Source organism: Somniosus microcephalus, chromosome 15, assembly GCF_052327205.1.
Source record: "Somniosus microcephalus isolate GS21.2 chromosome 15, FLI_Smic_1.0, whole genome shotgun sequence".
Classification (NCBI taxonomy): domain Eukaryota; kingdom Metazoa; phylum Chordata; class Chondrichthyes; order Squaliformes; family Somniosidae; genus Somniosus; species Somniosus microcephalus.
The window spans coordinates 122,635,880-122,655,168 of NC_141001.1; the positions used below are offsets into that span (position 1 = coordinate 122,635,880).

The 19,289-nt window shown below is 47.3% G+C and overlaps 1 protein-coding gene across 2 annotated transcripts in view; it reads left to right on the top strand.

The window, feature by feature from the left end:
- LOC147107203 (uncharacterized) overlaps positions 1 to 19,289 on the top strand; it is a 145,844-nt gene that overhangs the window by 20,903 nt on the left and 105,652 nt on the right. The window contains exons 3-4 of one of the 2 annotated variants that reach the window (XM_086008379.1): positions 10,414 to 10,533; positions 14,835 to 15,015. In XM_086008379.1, the coding sequence (XP_085864505.1) occupies positions 10,414 to 10,533; positions 14,835 to 15,015 (301 nt within the window). The remainder of the gene's footprint in view (positions 1 to 10,413; positions 10,534 to 14,834; positions 15,016 to 19,289) is intronic. The other variant, XM_086008380.1, reaches the window with a different exon arrangement.

The window sequence follows — 19,289 nt, forward strand, 5'->3', positions numbered from 1 at the left end:
GAGGGGTGAGTTAGCTAAGGTAGATTGGGAAACTACATTAAAAGCTGTGACAGTAGACAAGCAATGGCTAGCATTTAAAGAATTAATAATATAATTTACAACAAATATACATTCCTTTAAGGCACAAAAACCCCACAGAAAAAGTGGTCCAACCGTGGCTAACAAGAGAAGTTAAAGATAGTATTAGATCAAAGGAAGAGGCTTATAATGGTGCCAAAATAGTAGTAAGCCTGAGGATTGGGAGGATTTTAGAATTCAACAAAGGAGGACCAAGAAATTAATAAGGAAAGAGAAAAAAGAATATGAGAGTAAATTAGAAAGAGACATAAAAACAGATTGTAAATGTTTCTATAGGTATGTAAATAGGAAGAGATTAGTGAAAGTAAACGTGGGCCTATTAGAGGCAGAGACAGGAGAAATTATAATGAGCAATAAGGAAATGGCAGAGACATTAAACAATTACTTTGTATGTGTCTTCACAGTAGAGGACACAAAAAACATTCCGGAAATAATGGGGAACCAAGGGAATGAGGAACTTAAAGAAATCAGTATAAGTAAAGACACATTACTGGAGAAATTAATGGGACTAAGTGGCAACAAATCCCCTGGACCTGACGATCTGCATCCTAGGGTTTTACAAGAGGTAGCTGCAGAGATAGTGGATGCACTGGTATTAATCTTCCAGAATTCCCTAGATTCTAGAACAGTCCCCAAGGATTGGAAGGTAGCAAACATAACCCCGCTAATTAAGAAAGGAGGAAGAGAAAAAAACGGAACTAGAGGCCAGTTAGCCTGACATCAGTAGAGTCATAGAGTTATACAGCACGGATAGAGGCCCTTCGGCCCATCGTGTCCGCGCCGGCCTCAAGCCCTGTCTAATCTAATCCCATATTCCAGCATTTGGTCTGTAGCCTTGTATGCTGTGGCATTTCAAGTGCTCATCCAAATGCTTCTTAAATGTTGTGAGGGTTCCTGCCTCCACAACCCTTTCAGGCAGTGAGTTCCAGACTCCAACCACCCTCTGGGTGAAAAAGTTCTTTCTCAAATCCCCTCTAAACCTCCCGCCCTTTACCTTGAATCTATGCCCCCTAGTTATTGACCCCTCTACTAAGGGAAAAAGCTCCTCAGCATCCATCCTATCTATGCCCCTCATAATTTTGGACACCTCAATCATGTCCCCCCTCAGCCTCCTCTGCTCCAAGGAAAACAAACCCAATCTGCCCAGTCTCTCTTCATAGCTGAAGCGCTCCAGCCCTGGTAACATCCTGGTGAACCTCCTCTGCACCCTCTCCAACGCGATCACATCCTTCCTGTAGTGTGGCGACCAGAACTGCACACAGTATTCCAGCTGTGGCCTAACCAGTCTTTTATACAGCTCCATCATAACCTCCTTGCTCTTATATTCAATGCCTCGGCTAATGAAGGCAAGTATCCCATATGCCTTTTTTACCACCTTATCCACCTGTTCCGCCGCCTTCAGGGATCTGTGTACTTGCACACCCAGATCCCTCTGACCCTTCGTCTTGCCTAGGGTCTTACCATTCATTGTGTATTCCCTTGCCTTTTTAGTCCCCCCAAAGTGCATCACCTCGCACTTTTCCGGGTTAAATTCCATTTGCCACTGTTCCGCCCATCTGACCAACCCATCTATATCGTCCTGCAGACTGAGGCTACCCTCCTCGCTATTTACCACCCTACCAATTTTTGTATCATCCGCGAACTAACTGATCATACCTTTTACATTCATATCCAAGTCATTAATGTAGACCACAAACAGCAAGGGACCCAGCACCGATCCCTGTGGTACCCCACTGGCCACAGGCTTCCAGTCACAAAAACAACCTTTGACCATCACCTTCTGCCACTAAGCCAGTTTTGTATCCAATGTGCCAAGGCACCCTGGATTCCATGGGCTCTTACCTTCTTGACCAGTCTCCTGTGCGGGACTTTATCGAAGGCCTTACTGAAATCCATGTATACCACATCCACTGCGTTACCCTCATCCACACACCTAGTCACCCCCTCAAAAAATTCAATCAAATTAGTCAGACATGATCTTCCCTTGACAAAGCCATGTTGACTATCCCTGATTAATCCTTGCCTCTCCAAGTGGAGACAAATTTTGTCCCTCAGAACTTTTTCCAATAATTTTCCTACCACTGATGTTAGGCTCACTGGCCTGTAGTTCCCCGGTTTTTCCCTACTTCCCTTCTTGAATAATGGTACTACATTAGCGGTTCTCCAGTCCTCTGGCACATCCCCTGTGGCCAGAGAGGTCCTGAATATATGTGTTAGAGCCCCCACAATCTCTTCCTTTGCCTCACACAGCAGCCTGGGATACATTTCATCCGGGCCTGGGGATTTATCCATTTTTAGGCCAGCTAAAACCGCCAATACCTCCTCCCTCTCGATGTTAATGTGTTCGAGCATATCACAGTCCCCCCGCCCTATTTCTATGTCTACATCGTCTTTCTCCATAGTGAAAACAGATGCAAAAAATTCATTCAGAACCCCTCCTACATCTTCCGGCTCCACACACAGATTGCCACTTTTGTCCCTAATGGGCCCTATTTTTTCCCTAGTTATCCTCTTACCCTTAATATACTTATAAAACATCTTAGGATTTTCCTTTATTTTGCTCGCCAGTGTTATTTCATGACCCCTCCTTGATCTCCTAATTTATTTTTTAAGTATCCCCCTGCACTTTTTGTACTCCTCTAGGGCTTCCTCCGTCTTTAGCCTTTTGTATCTGCCAAAAGCCCTCCTTTTTTTCCTAATCCATTCTCGTATATCCCCTGACATCCAAGGTTCCCTGTGGTTTTTGGAACCACCCTTGACCTTTACGGGAACATGTTGCCATTGTATGATCTCAATCTCCCTTCTGAAAGCCTCCCATTGCTCCGATGTGGATTTTCCTACAAGTAGCTGATCCCAACCCATTTTGGCCAGATCCTGCCTTATCCCATTAAAATCGGCCTTCCCCCAATTTAGAACCTTTATTTCCGGCCCATCCATGTCCTTTTCCATGACCACCTTAAATCTTACCATATTTAAGGTAGTAGGCAAAATGCTAGAATCCATTATTAGGGACGTGGTAACAGGGCACTTAGAAAATAGTAATATGATTCGGCAGAGTCAACATGGTGTTATGAAAGGGAAGTCGCGTTTGACAAATTTGTTAGAGTTTTTTGAAGATGTAACTAGTAGGATGGATAAGGGGGAACCAGTGGATGTGGTGTATTTGAATTTTAAAAAGCATTCGATAAGGTGCCACACAAGAGGTTATTACACAAAATTGGGACTCATGGGATTGGGGGCAATATATTGGCATGGATTGAGAATTGGTTAATGGACAGAAAACAGAGTAGGAATAAACGGGACTTTTTCAGGTTGGCAGGCTGTAACTAGTTGGGTTCCGCAAGGCTCAGTGCTTGGGCCTCAGCTATTTACAATCTATATCAATGACTTACATGAAGGGACTGAGTGTAATGTATCCAAGTTCGCTGATAATACAAAGTTAGGTGGGAAAGTAAGCTGTAAGGAGTCATAGAGTCATAATGGCACAGAAGGAGGCCATTCGGCCCATTGAGTCTGTGCCGGCTCTCTGTAGAGCAATCCAGTCAGTCCCATTCCCCGCTCTATCCCCGTAGCCCTGCAAGTTTATTTCCCTCAAGTGCCTATCCAGTCTCCCCTTGAAAACATTGAGTGTCTCCGCTTCCACCACTTCCATCAGCAGTGAGTTCCAGGTCCTCACCACTCGCTGTGTAAAAAAGTTTTTCCTCACATCCCCCCTGTATCTCTTGCCCAAAACCTTAAATCTGTGTCCCCTAGTCCTTGTACCATCAACTAGTGGGAACAGCCTTTCTCCGTCTAGCCTATCCAAACTCATCATAATCTTGTACACCTCTATCAAATCACCCCTCAACCTCCTTTGCTGTAATGAAAACATATCCAGCTTCTTCAACCTGTCCTTGTAGCTAAGATCCCCCATCCCTGAAACCATTCTGGTAAATCTCCTCTGCACCCTCTCAAGGGCCTTCACATCCTTCCTAAAGTGTGGTGACCAGAACTGGACACAATACTCCAGTTGTGGCCTAACCAGCGCTTTATAAAGGTTCAGCATAACTTCTCTATCTTTGTACTCAATACCTCTATTTATGAAGCCCAAGATCCCATATGCTTTGCTAACCACTCTCTCAAAATGTCCTGCCACCTTCAGGGACCGATGCACATTAACTCCCAGGTCCCTGTGTCCCTGCAGACTCTTTAAAACTGTGCCATTAAGTGTATATTGCCTCTCCCTGTTCCTTCTCCCAAAATGCATTACCTCACACTTCTCTGTATTAAATTCCATCTGCCACTTGTCTGCCCATTCTGCTAGCCTTTCTATGTCCTGTTGCAGTTAATTGGTATCATCCTCACTGTTTGCCACACCCCCAAGTTTGGTGTCATCGGCAAATTTAGAAATTCTACTCTGTATACCAATATCCAGGTCATTTATATATATCAAAAAAAGCAGAGGCCCCATACTGACCCTTGGGGAACACCACTGTCTACCATCCTCCAGTCTAAAAAACAGCCATTTACCACAACTCGCTGTTTTCTGTCCTTAAGCCAATTCCTTATCCAAGCTGCCACTGACCCACCTATTCCATGAGCCTCAATTTTGTTAACCAGCTTTCTATGTGGTACTTTGTCAAACGCCTTCCAAAAATCCATGTAGACAACATCCATTGCATTCCCTTCATCAATCCTCCCTGTTACTTCATCAAAAAATTCAATTAGATTAGTCAAACACGATCTGCCTTTTACAAATCCGTGTTGGCTCTCCTTAATTAGCTTAAACCTCTCCAAGTGCCCGTTAATTTTTTTCCTTGATTTTGTTTCTAAAACTTTATCCACCACTGATGTTAAACTGACCGGCCTGTGGTTACTAGGATTGTCCTTACATCCTTTCTTGAGCAATGGTGTCACATTTGCCACTTTCCAACCCTTAGGCACCTCCGATGCATCTAGGAAGATTGGAAAATTATGGCAAGCCCTTCTGCTATCTCCTCCCCCAATTCCCTTAGCAACTTGGGATGCAAGCCATCTGGACCAGGCGACTTATCCACTCTAAGCATACCCAGCCTTTCTAGTACATCCTGTCTATCAATTTTCCCCGCTTCCATTGCTTCTACCTTTTCCAGTTCTACCGATATTTTGTCAGCATTCACCTCCTTTGTAAACACCGAAACAAGTACAGGAAACTTTGGTTTATCCGGAGGTTAACTGTCCGGAATGCTCGATCCACTGGCAAAAATCAGGAGCCGTTTCATTAGGTTTTTTTTCTTTTCGTTGCTTTTTTTTCACCAGTCAGGCTCTGCAAGGTCTCGCTGAAGCTGTTGCTAAGCTACAGAGACGCTTGCAAGGTACGGCCGACTGTTTAGAAGCTGTAACAGGGTTTGTTGCCAGATACGGAGCTCAAAAGCTCCGTATGTTTCAACATTAGCGCTGGTTTGTCCGGCAGTTTTGATGGGACAGCAACAGCTCGGTCCCGTCGGTGCCGGATATCACAAAGTTTCCTGTACCCATTGAGTATTCTAGCCTTGCCCTGTACCTCTAAAGCATATATCACCTTCTTTGTCCCTAATAGGCCCCACCCCGCCTCTTACTACCTGCTTACTGTTTACATGCCAGTAGTAGATTTTTGGGTTCCCTTGGCTCTGGCTGCTCTCCCCAGAGGAACCATCACCCCCACCAGTTTCCAGAACTGTGAACCGGTTAGCGAGCGAGATACACTCTGGGGATTCCTGCCCTATCTGCCTGGTCCTCCTCCTCCGTCTGGTAATCACCCATTTCCTCTCTGCCTGCACATTCTGAGGCTGCAGGGTGACCACTTCTAGAAACGTGCTTTCCAAGTATTTCTCAGCCTCGCGGATGCACCGCAATGACTCCAGCTGCTGCTCCAGCTCCAAAACTTGGAGCTCGAGTTGCTGCAGTTGGCGACACTTCCTGCACACGTGGTCATCCAGGCCGCAAGATGCATCCAGGATTTCCCACATGGCACGGGATGTGCAAATCCTGGGACTGAGCTGCCTTGCCATGCCTCTATTTACCAGACTATGGAGGTAATTCAGCAAAAATAAACTTAAAACTTAACAAGAAACACTCAACAGCTACCCACCAACAGCTACCCACCAATCAGCACCTCCCTCTATTAGATAGGCTATGAACTACTTAGCAGAAATATACTCAAAACAGAACAACAAAAACTTACCACAAACACTCACTGACATGAATCAGTCATTCATGAAAGAAAGACTTATGAAATAATACTGAGCGGCCTGCGGGTGGCGCTGTCCAGGGAGAGTATAAATACTCGGGCACGGGCCCAGCTTGCGCAGGACATTCTTAACAGGAACTAGTGAAGGACACAACTAGACCTCCATGTTGTAAAACAGTTGATTAAAACTTTGTTTAACGCTTAGACCAAGTGCCTAGTAGTTTTCTTACGTCACTCACCCTATATGCACCTGATGCCTCTCCGCTCCCTTGTGTCAGCAACACCTTTGTGATTTTTTAAAATCTCTCGGTTTGTTGCTCAGCCGCTCCGCTCACTGCTCCCGCTCTTTTTGAGGACACAAAGAGACTACAGAGAGATATAGACAGGTTGACTGAGTGGGCCAGAACAAGGCCAATGGATTACAATGTGGGGGAGTGTGAAGTGATCCACTTTGGTAGGAAAAACAAAAAAGCAGAATATTTTTTGAATGGTGAGAGACTGGGAAATGTTTGCATTCAGAGGGACCTGGGTGTCCTTGTACATGAATCGCAGAAAGTTAACATGCAGGTACAGCAAGCAATTAGGAAAGGAAATGGTATGTTAGCCTTTGTTACAAAGGGATTAGGGTGTAAGAGTAAAGAAGTCTTACTACAGTTATACAGGGCATTGGTGAGACCACACCTGGAGTACTGTGTGCAGTTTTGGTCTCCTTACCTAAGGAAAGACATACTTGCCTTAGAGGGAGTGCAGCGAAGGTTCACCAGACTGTTTCCTGGTATGAGTGGTTGCCCTATGAGGAGAGATTGAGTAAACTAATTGAGGTTCCCTCGAGTTTAGAAGAATGAGAGGTGATCTAATTGAAACATATAAAATTCTTAAGGGGCTTGACAGGGTGGATGCAGGGAGGATGTTTCCCCTGGCTGGGGAGTCTAGAACCAGGAGTCACAGTCTCAGAATAAGGGGTCGGCCATTTAGGACAGAGATGAGGAGAAATTTCTTCACTCAGAGGCTGGTGAACCTTTGGAATTCTCTACCCCAGAGGGCTGTGGATGCTCAGTCAATGAGTATATTCAAGACAGAGATCGATAAATTTTTGAGAACTAAGGGAATCAAGGGATATGGGGATAGTGCAGGAAAGTGGAGTTGAGGTCGAAGATCAGCCATGATCTTATTGATGGTGTGGAGATGCCGGTGTTGGACTGGGGTGGACACATGTAAGAAGTCACACAACACCAGGTTATAGTCCAACAGTTTTATTTGAAATCACAAGCTTTTGGAGCGCTGCTCCTTCGTCAGGTGAAGTGGAGAGATGCATAAAGACACAGCTTATATAGTCAGAGAATAATGCCAGATGATTACAGGTAATCTTTCTAACTGCCATTTATCACACCTCGGCAGAGAGATAATCACAGCAGTCAAAGGTGTGAATGGTGTCCAAACAGGTTAGTCAGGAAAACATTACATCAAAGAACAATGAGGTGGGGTCACAAGGGGTCAAATGTTGCAGATGCTGGGGTCTATGAAAAACAAAAAACACAGGAAATTACCGGCCGCATCTGTGTAGAGAGAACAAGCCAACGACGACTCGAGTCTGGGTGAGCCTACGTCAGGTGGGGTTACATGTAGCGTGACATGAATCCAAGATCCCGGTTGAGGCCGTCCTCATGAGTGCGGAACTTGCCTATCAGTTTCTGCTCTACGATTTTGCGTTGTCATGTGTCTCAAAGGCCGCCTTGGAGAATGCTTACCCGAAGATCGAAGGCTGAATGTCCTTGACTGCTGAAGTGTTCCCCGACTGGGAGGGAACACTCCTGCCTGGCGATTATTGCGCGGTGTCCGTTCATCCGTTGTCGCAGTGTCTGCATGGTCTCGCCGATGTACCATGCTCCGCGGCATCCTTTCCTGCAACGTATGAGGTAGACAACGTTGGCCGAGTCACGAGTATGTACCATGTACCTGGTGGGTGGTGTCCTCACGTGTGATGGTGGTATCTGTGTTGATGATCTGGCATGTCTTGCAGAGGTTGCCGTGGCAGGGTTGTGTGGTGTCTTCACTCTACCGCAAGCATACGGGCAACCTCAGGATGCTCCACTTCTCCAGCTTCCACCCTAACCACGTTAAAGAAGCCATCCCCTGTGGACAAGCCCTTCGAATACACAGGATATGCTCAGACGAGGAGGAACGTGATGGACACCTACAGACGCTGAAAGATGCCCTCGTAAGAATGGGATATGACGCTCGACTTGTCGATCGACAGTTCCGACGGGCCACAGCAAAACATCGCATAGACCTCCTCAGAAGACAAACACGGGACACAACCAACAGAGTACCCTTTGTCGTCCAGTACTTCCCCAGAGCGGAGAAACTACGCCATGTTCTTCGCAGCCTTCAACATGTCATCGATGACGACGAACACCTCGCTAAGGCCATCCCCACGCCTCCACTACTCGCCTTCAATCAGCCGCCTAACCTCAAACAGACCATCGTTCGCAGCAAATTACCCAGCTTTCAGGAGAACAGCGACCACGACACCACACAACCCTGCCATGGCAACCTCTGCAAGACATGCCAGATCATCAACACAGATACCATCATCACACGTGAGGACACCACCCACATGGTACATACTCATGTGACTCGGCCAACGTTGTCTATCTCACGTTGCAGGAAAGGATGCCCTGGAGCATGGTACATCGGCGAGACCATGCAGACACTGCGACAACGGATGAACGGACACCGCGCAACAATTGCCAGGCAGGAGTGTTCCCTCCCAGTCGGGGAACACTTCAGCAGTCAAGGACATTCAGCCTCCGATCTTCGGGTAAGCATTCTCCAAGGCGGCCTTCGAGACACACGACAACGCAAAATCGTAGAGCAGAAACTGATAGGCAAGTTCCGCACTCATGAGGACGGCCTCAACCGGAATCTTGGGTTCATGTCACGCTACATGTAACCCCACCTGACGTAGGCTCACCCAGACTCGAGTCGTCGTTGGCTTGTTCTCTCTACACAGATGCGGCCGGACCTGCTGTGATTTCCAGGAAAAAAAAATGTTTTTTTGTCTGTTTTTTGTTTTTCGTACAGACCCCAGCATCTGCAACATTTGACCCCTTGTGACCCCACCTCATTGTTCTTTGATGTAATGTTTTCCTGACTAACCTGTTTGGACACCATTCACACCTTTGATTGCTGTGATTATCTCTCTGCTGAGGTGTGATAAATGGCAGTTAGAAAGATTACCTGTAATCATCTGGCATTATTCTCTGACTATATAAGCTGTCTTTATGCATCTCTCCACTTCACCTGGCGAAGGAGCAGCGCTCCGAAAGCTTGTGATTTCAAATAAAACTGTTGGACTATAACCTGGTGTTGTGTGACTTCTTACATGATCTTATTGAATTGTGGAGCAGGCTCGAAGGGCCAAATGGCCGACTCCTGCTCCTATTTTTTATGTTCTTATGTTCATTTTAAATCTGAGATTGATAGATTTTTGTTAACCAAAAGTATTAATGGATATGGGCCAACGGCGGGTAGATGGAGTTAGGTTGTAGATCAGCCATGATCTCATTGAATGGCTGAACAGGCTTGATGGGCTGAATGGCCTCCTCCTGTTCCTATGTTCTGAAAACCACATTGGTGTGGGACTGGAGTCACATATAGGCCCAGACTGGGTAAGGACGGCAGGTTTCCTTCCCTAAAGGACCTCAGTGAACCAGTTGGGTTTTGACGACAATCCGACAGCCTCCTGGTCACTTTTACTGCAACCAGAAACATAGAAAGTTACAGCACGAAAGGAGGCCATTTTGGCCCATCGTGTCCGCGCTGGCCAACAAAGAGCTATCCAGCCTTTTCAGTTCCATATTCTTTTTTAAACTGAATTCAAACTCTCAAACTGCCTATGGTGGGATTTGAACTTTTCTCTGGATTATTAGTGCAAGCGTTTGGATTACTAGTCCAATAACTTAGCCACTAGCTAGCATTCCCATAGTCATCCCCAGGTCTCCCGATTGACAGAGACCATGTTTTAAAGGTATGATTTTGAACAGTGTTGCCGGGTATTTTAAGGCAGCTATGAGAAGCGGCTTGCTATAATTTAGTGCAAACAGTTCGTTCTGCGAGCATTCGGGTAACTTGTGAAAAACTTCCAGCAGGCAGCATTGAAACCCAGCCTTCAGAGGAAGGGGCAGAAAGCTGTGGCGAAGCTGGTGTCTGCTCTGAGGAGGATGTGCTGAACTTCACCTTCAAGGTTTGCGACACTGAGGGGACAGGTACGGAGTCTCTAAACGTTAACATATCCTTTTTGGTGCAATTGTGTGAAATGTTCCTCTCTTTCTCTGTCTCTCTCAATCAACATCACTAATACAGATTATCTGGTTATTATCACATTGCTGTTTGTGGGAGCTTGCTGTGTGCAAATTGGCTGCCGTGTTTCCTACATTACAACAGTGACCCCACTTCAAAAATACTTAATTGGCTGTAAAGCGCTTTGGGACGTCCTGAGGTCGTGAAAGCTGCTATATAAATGCAAGTCTTTCTTTCTCTCTGCTTCTCTTTCTCTGTCTTTGTCTGTCTGTCTGTGTGTCTCTCTTTCTGTTTCTCTTTCTCATTCTCTCTCTCTCTCTCTCTTTCTGTCTCTCTGTCTCTATCTCTCTCTATATACCTCTGTCTCTCAGTCTCACTCTGTTTCTCTGTTTCTTTCTGTCTGTCTCTGTCTTGGTCTCTATCTCTCTATGTATGTACTTAGCTATATCTATTTAATGCGTGTATGTATATAGGAATATTAGGAACAGGAATAGGCTGTTCAGCCCCTCGAGCCTGACCGCCATTCAACTAGAGCATGGCTGATCTGCATCTCAACTCCATCTACCTGCCTTGGTTCCATATTCCATATCGCTTGCCCAACAAAAATCTGTCGAAACAAAAGCAAAATACTGCGGATGCTGGAAATCTGAAATAAAAACAGAAAATGCTGGAAATACTCAGCAGGTCAGGCAACATCTATGAACAGAGAAAGAGAGTTAATGTTTCAGGTGGATGACCTTTCGTCAGAACTAAAAAAGTTGGAGATGGAGCAGGTTTTTAAGCAAGTGTAGGGGCAGGGAGAGGGGGGAGGGGAGGAAAGAACAAAAGGGAAGGTCTGTGATAGGGTGGAAGGTAGGAGAGATTAAATGACAAAAGGGATGATGGTGCGAGGCAAAAGGAGACAGTAATGGGACAAGTAAAGGAACAAAAGATGGGTCTAGAGGAGGTGTAAATGGGAAGAACAGAACTATTACCAGCACCTGCTGTCTGGAAAAATGGGAGCGGTGGTTATAAGAACATAAGAAATGGGAGCAGGAGTCGGCCACTTGGCCCCTCGAGCCTGCTCCGCCATTCAATAAGATCATGGCTGATCTTCTACCTCAACTCCACTTTCCTGCACTATCCCCATATCCCTTGATTCCCTTAATATTAAAAAATCTATCGATCTCTGTCTTGAATATACTCAATGACTGAGCCTCCACAGCCCTCTGGAGTAGAGAATTCCAAAGATTCACCACCCTCTGAGTGAAGAGATTTCTCCTCATCTCAGTCCTAAATCGCCGACCCCTTATTCTGAGACTGTGACCCCTGGTTCTAGACTCCCCAGCCAGGGGAAACATCCTCCCTGCATCTACCCTGTCAAGATCACCTCTCATTCTTCTAAACTCCAGAGAATATAGGCCTAGTCTACTCAATCTGTCCTCATAGGACAATCCCCCCATCCCAGGAACCAGTCTGGTGAACCTTCGTTGCACTCCCTCTATGGCAAGTATATCCTTCCTTAGGTAAGGAGACCAAAACTGTTATGATCTATCAATCTCAGTCTTGAAATTGTCAAATAACCCCGGCATCCACAGCTTTTTGGGGGAGAGTTCCAGATTTCCACCACCCTTTGTGTGAAGAAGTGCTTCCTGACATCACCCCTGAACGGCCTGGCTCTAATTTTAAGGTTATGCCCCCTTGTTCTGGACTCCCCCCCACCAGAGGAAATAGTTTCTATTTATCTACCCTATCCAAACCTTATATCATTTTAAACACCTCAATTAAAGCACCCCTTAATCTACTAAATTCAAAGGAATACGAGCCAGGTCTATGCAACCTGTCCTCATTATTTAACCCTTTAAGCCCCAGTATCATTCTGATGAATCTGCACTGTACCCCCTCCAAAGTCAATATATCCTTCCTGATATATATATGTTAAAGTATCAGGAGATTGAAATACCTGGGTATTAATGAGGATTTGGGTTTAAACTTTGTACATGGCTTTCAAGAATCCTTGGTACACATCTATACAGCCCATTAAGACAAAATGCTTGGGCACCCCATCAGAGACTTCTATTAAATGGGGTTTGGATGGTCTGATTTCAGTTCCTAGACAGCAACGGTCAACATCAGAAACCACCCACAATTCAACACAAGTTGGGGGAAAAATTGAGTTACGCACCCCTTTGGGACGCTAACTTCGCCGGGGTGCTACTTTTAGCCCCGAAAAAATTAGCTCCCCCGCGGCCGAAATTCATCGGTCGTGCCCCAAGAGGGAAGCAGGGCGCTACTGGAAGCGCCCCGCCTCCCTCTTGGAGCGCTGCAAGGGAATATCGCGGCACGTCGCGCTGCGGTACTGCAGGCCTTCCTCCCCTTCTTAAAGGGGAGGGGCCTTGTGCAGCGTGACCTGGGGCTCAGCTGGGCCACCGGGGATCGGAGTACCGGCAAAAGAGCCCGGCACTCAAGAGAAGTGCCGGGCTCACGGAGCGCAGCCGGCACTCCGTGGAGGGGGGTGGGGCTGCAGAGAAGGCCGGGGACGGCAAGGGGGGCAGGTGCTGGCAAGCGGCCAGCAACAAAAATGGCTGCCCGGCATCTCGCCTTTAATTAGCACTGCTCCGGCCGCAGGTAGGCCCCCCTGACTCCGTCGGACATAGCGTCCGGCGGCAAGTCAGGGGGCGCTACTGAAGATTGCCGCTGGGCGCGGCACATGGCGATGACGTCATCGCCGGCGGCGCAGCACCGCAGGTCGCTAATGGCTACCGCTAGCCTCCCACTGAATTTTGCTGGAGGCATTGGCGGCGCCGCACCCGGGCGCTAGTTGCTTTGCGCCCCATTAGCACCCTCTTAGGGCGCCAACGGGAGGCGCAAAGCAACCACATTTTCCCCCCCATTGACTCTTAAGAACATAAGAATTAGGAGCAGGAGTCGGCCATTCAGCCCCTCGAGCCTGCTCCGCCATTCAATAAGATCATGGCTGATCTTCGACCTCAGCTCCAGTTTCCCGCCCGATCCCTATATCCCTTGATTCCCCATGAGTCCAAAAATCTATCGATCTCAGCCTTGAATATATTCAAAGACTCAGCATCCACAGCCCTCTGGGGCAGAGAATTCCAAGATTCACAACCCTCTGAGTGAAGAAATTTCTCCTCATCTCAGTCTTAAATGGCCAACCCTTAATTCTGAGACTGTGACCCCTGGTTCTAAACTCTCCAGCCAGGGGGAAACAGTCTCTCAGCATCTAAACTGGCAATTGCCCAAATTGAAAATGTTATCTTGGTGCAGTAGATGATGCATTTCTGATGGTCAGATTAAGGCACCGAGTGTAGATTAGAGGGAGCTTCACTCTACATCTGACTGTGCACCTGATATGAAAGTGCTTGATACCGAGTCTGCGTGATCAAAGTGGCGATATATTCCAGTCTCATTGACACACAACACCAATTACCCGATGATGCGAGGTTCGACATGACCAGATTACATAACGGGTGTGTACTGTAGCTTGTCCTACGCAGAAGGGAAGAGGAATATTATTGGTCCCAAACCTGCGGATGTGGTTTATATTTAAGAGCCAATTTTACAAATACACACTCCAGCAGCGATCCTCCGCTGTCGGGACTGCTACCAGGGGCTAAAAGGGTTAAATTACGCGGACAGGTTGCACAGACTGGGCTTGTATTCCCTCGAGTATAGAAGATTAAGAGGTGATATAATCGAGGTGTTTAAGATGATTAAAGGATTCGATCGGGTTGACAGAGAGAAACTATTTCCTCTGGTGGGGGGAGTCCAGAACAAGGGGGCAAAACCTTAAAATTAGAGACAGGCTGTTCAGGGGTGATGTCAGGGAGCACTTCTTCACACAAAGGGTGGTGGAAATCTGGAACTCTCTCCCCCGCAAAAGCTGTTGAAAAATCTCAAAACTGAGAAGGATAGATTTTTGTTGGGTAAGGGTATTAAGGGTCATGGAACCAAGGTGGGTAGATGGGGTTAAGATACAGATCAGCCATGGTCGAATGGTGGAACAGGCTCAAGAGGCTGAATGGCCTCCTCCTGTTACTATGAGTATATTTCGGGATAACTCAGTTGCCCTGCTCCTTGTGATTTGCCATCCATTACGGGGAACGTACCTGTGAATTCTCAAACGGTGCTCCCAGTGGATGAGATTCCCCATGGGAGTGCGCTTTCGTGTCTCTGGGCCTTGAACGTTACTCTGATGTCCTTTGATCGCGGGAAGGAGAACCTGTGGGAGCACTGGTCTGAAGGCGGGTCTTTTCATCTTGTCCGACAGGAAGAGTTCCTGCATCAGTGATCGTTCGGTACCTGCAGGAAATGACGGGACAGAGCTACAAGTATGGCAGACTGCACGTACTGCACAATATGCTTGATTCGGACAGAAGGGACATTGCTATTGACCGAGAAAGCTTCCATTCCACAATGAAGAGATGGATTACAAATTGCTCTCAGGAAGGGTAATCTGAAAAAAAAATTCTTATAACTCGAAGATAGTTAGATTGTTGGGTTGTTGGGTATCAGCCGTGGCTCAGTGGGCAGTGCTCTCTCTCTCTCGCCTCCGAGTCATGAGGTTGTGGGTTCAAACCCCACTCCAGAGACTTGAGCCCTTCATCCAGGCCTACACTCCAGTGCAGTACTGAGGGAGCGCCGCACTGTCGGAGGGGCAGTACTGAGGGAGTGCTGCACTATCGGAGGGGCAGTACTGAGGCAGTGCCGCACTGTCGGAGGGGCAGTACTGAGGGAGCGCCGCACTATCGGAGAGGCAGTACTGAGGGAGTGCCGCACTGTCGGAGGAGCAGTACTGAGGGAGCGCCGCACTGTCAGAGGGGCAGTACTGAGGGAGCGCTGCACTGTCGGAGGGGCAGTACTGAGGGAGTGCTGCACTGTCGGAGGGGCAGTACTGAGGGAGCGCTGCACTGTCGCAGGGGCAGTACTGAGGGAGTGCTGCACTGTCGGAGGGGCAGTACTGAGGGAGCGCCGCACTGTTGGAAGGGCAGTACTGTCGGAGGGGCAGTACTGAGGGAGCGCTGCACTGTCGGGGGGCAGTGCTGAGGGAGCGCCGCACTGTCAGATGGGCAATACTGAGGGAGCACTGCACTGTCGGAGGTGCCGTCTTTCAGATGGGACGTTAAACCGAGGCCCCGTCTGCCCTCTCGGGTGGATGTAAAAGATCCCATGGCACTATTTCGAAGAAGAGCAGGGGGGTTCTCCCCGGTGTCCTGGGCCAATATTTATCTTTCAACCAACATCATTAAAACAGATGATCTGGTCATTATCATATTGCTGTTTGTGGGAGCTTGCTGTGCGCAAATTGGCTGCCGCATTTCCTACATTGCAGCAGTGACTACAGTTCAAAAAGTACTTCATTGGCTGTAAAGCACTTTGGGACGTCCTGAGGTTGTGAAAAGCGCTACGTAGAATTTCAAGCCTTTCTTTTGTTGATACAGTAATAGCAACTGCTTCACGGAAGTGTGTGACCTGCCCTATTGTAACACAGGTTGCTACAACCAGCCCTACAACCCTCCGAGATCTCTGCGCTCTTCCAATCCTGGCCTCTTGCACATCTCCACATTCCATCACCCTACCATTGGCGGCCGTGCCTTCAGCTGCCTGGGCCCCGAGCTCTGGAATTCCCTCCCTGAACCTCTCCGCCTCTCTCCTTTAAAATGCATTTTAAAACCTCCCTCTTTGACCATCTGTCCTGGTATCTCCTTATGTGGCTCGGTGTCAAATGTTGTTTCATAATCGCTCCTGTGAAGCGCCCTGGGACGTTTTCCTACGTTAAAGGCGTTATATAAATGCAAGTTGTTGTTGCTAACCTGTTCAAAATAAATGCATTAGCTACTTCATTAACATAATGACGAGAGGAACGTGACATGGACATCACACAGAATCCCCACAGTGCAGATAGAGGCCATTTCGGCCCATTGAGCCTGCACCGACACATATCCCACCCTATCCCCGTAACCCCACGTATTTAATCCCCTAACACTAAGGGTCAATTTATCATAGCCAAATCAACCTAACCCGCACATCTTTGGACTGTGGGAGGAAACCGGAGCACCCGGAGGAAACCCACGCAGACACAGGGAGAATGTGCAAACTCCACACAGACAGTCGCCCGAGGCCCGAGGCCGGATTTGAACCCGGGTCCCTGGTGCTGTGAGGCAACAGTGCTAACCACTATGCCACCGTGCCCAGTCATCTGCTATTAACACCAACAATAATTTCTAGGTCTTGTTACATACAATATACACACAGAAACAGGCCATTCGTCCCAACTACAGGAAACTTTTTTTATCCAGCACCGATGGGACCGGCGTGGTGCCGGTTGATCAAAAAGTCCAGATTACAGAGAGGTATACTTACCAAGGTACGAGAGCCCCGTACACGGCCACAGATCCAGGCGTCCCTGTTGCATGGCAACAGGTGCAGGAACCCCGGTTACACGGCCACAGATCCGGGAACCCTGGTTACACGGCCACTAATATGAAGTAAAACTTACCTCAACCTACTCCTGCATTTTGCCGGTTAAGAGAGATTTCCGGTTATTTAGGGGCCGGTAAAAAGAGAGTTTCTTGTAGTCTGTGCTGGTCTTTATACTCCACTCGAGCCTCCTCCCTTGTATCCATATATTGATCATAACAGAAAAAAGTATTTGACATAAATCGTGCCATTCATGTAGAAAGGACTTATGAAATATACTGGGCGGCCTGCTGGTGGTGCTGTCCAGGGTGAGTATAAATACTCGGGCACGGGCCCAGCTTGCTCAGGGACATTTTGTAAACAGGAACTAGTGAAGGATAACTAGACTTCCATGTTGTGAAACAGTCGATTAAAGCCTTGTTTAATACTCTGACCAAGTGCCTAGTAGTTTTCTTATGTCAATTTAATCGACTGTTTGCTGCTCCACGCTCTGAATGGTTTTGGGAACAGACGGCTACGACTCAAACGTTAGAAGGGAACCAGAGGTAGTAATCAATTCATCATGGAGAAACTACTCCGACGAGCCCGTGTTGACCTGGACCCGAATTCACTTACAACGGCTAAGGTATGGAAACACTGGTAACGTACCTTCAGCAACTTCCTCAGGGTGTGTGGTGAGAATGTTCCTGATAAATTAGAGATACTTGCCAATTATGTATCCCCTCATGTGTTTGACTATATCGAAGAGTGTGCAGACTATGACTCCGCTATCCAAATACTCCTTCAAAAGCTTCGTAGTCTCAGAAAGGATTGTAATCTCAAAGCTGTCTCAGCTGAGCAGTACCAGGAGGAGTTAATTTGTGATTCCTTTATTAACGGAATTGCGTCTCCTTTCATACACCAGCGTCTGTTGGAGAATAAAACTCTCAAGTTACAAGCTGCCTATGACAAGGCATGTTCTCTGGACTTAGCAAAAAAAAATGCAGCTGCCTATGACCAGGCATGTTCTCTGGACTTAGCAAAAAAAAAAATGCAGATGCCTATCTTTTACCGCATGTGCAGACTGCTGCTATCACTTTTGGTGACTCCTCCAATGGGCCTTGGGTGGAAGCCCTCACTGATGACTACTCTATCCTAGCCGATGACGACCCTACCCTAGAAGCCCTCACTGATGACGACCCTGCCCTACCGGCAATCTGCAAGGAAGTGTTTCTCCTGTGGAGGTGAATTCCACTATAGGAAATTTTGTCCTGCTTGTAACGCAACCTGCAATCATTGCAGTAAGAAAGGTCACTTTTCTAAGGTATGTCAGTCAAGAGCCTCTGTTAGTAAGAAAGGTCACTTTTCTAAGGTATACCGGTCAAGAGCCCCTATTAGTTTTGCAGCTGCTATCTATAAAACTGTTCCTCCCCCAAGAGCCACTACTAAGGTTACAACTGTCAAGGGTAAAACTGCTCCTCCTCCCATCACAGCTGTTTTTCCCCAAAGCCTGTCCCATGCGGCCACAAAGGTTTCGGTAAATGGACACATTTTGAGTGCACTAATCGACTCATGCAGCTCTGACAGCTTCATTAGTGAGCGGGCTGTCAGTAAGTTAAAACTGCGTGTTTACCCCTCGGACAGGGAAATTGCAATGACTCTGACGACACTGACCACCAATTGTTCCGGCTTTTGTCGACCTTATTCTCAATGGCCGCACTTATTCTTCCACCCGGCTTGGGGTGCTCAAAAACCTCTGCAGTGATGTGCTCCTGGGACAGGATTTCCAGAAACAACACAAAAGACTCACTTTTGAGTTTGGAGGGTCAAAGCCGGAGCTTACTATTTCCAAAGTACCGTTTTGTGCGCTTTCGGCGGCTTCGCTCGACGAGCCCTCCTTGTTTGCCAATCTTTCCCTCCGATGGAAGTCCATACTCTCTAAATCACGACGTTTCAGCCAAGATGATCTATCCTTTATCGAGGCAGAGATCTCTCGCCTTCTAGCTGACGGTATCATTGAGCCATGTTCATCTTCCTGGTGGGCTCAAGTCGTCGTTGTTAAAAATCCTCTGCAGCAACACAAGAAACGTTTTTGCATCGATTACTTGCAAACTATTAACCAGTATACCGACCTGGATGCCTACCCACTACCATGCATCGATGACATGGTCAATAACCTTGCCAACTACAAGGTATTTTCAACTTTTGATTTAAAGAGCGCATACCATCAAGTGCCGTTAAAGGACTCTGACAAAAAGTATACGGCCTTTGAGGCCAATGGTCGGCTTTACCAGTTTTGTCGCCTTCCATTTGGGGTCACCAATGG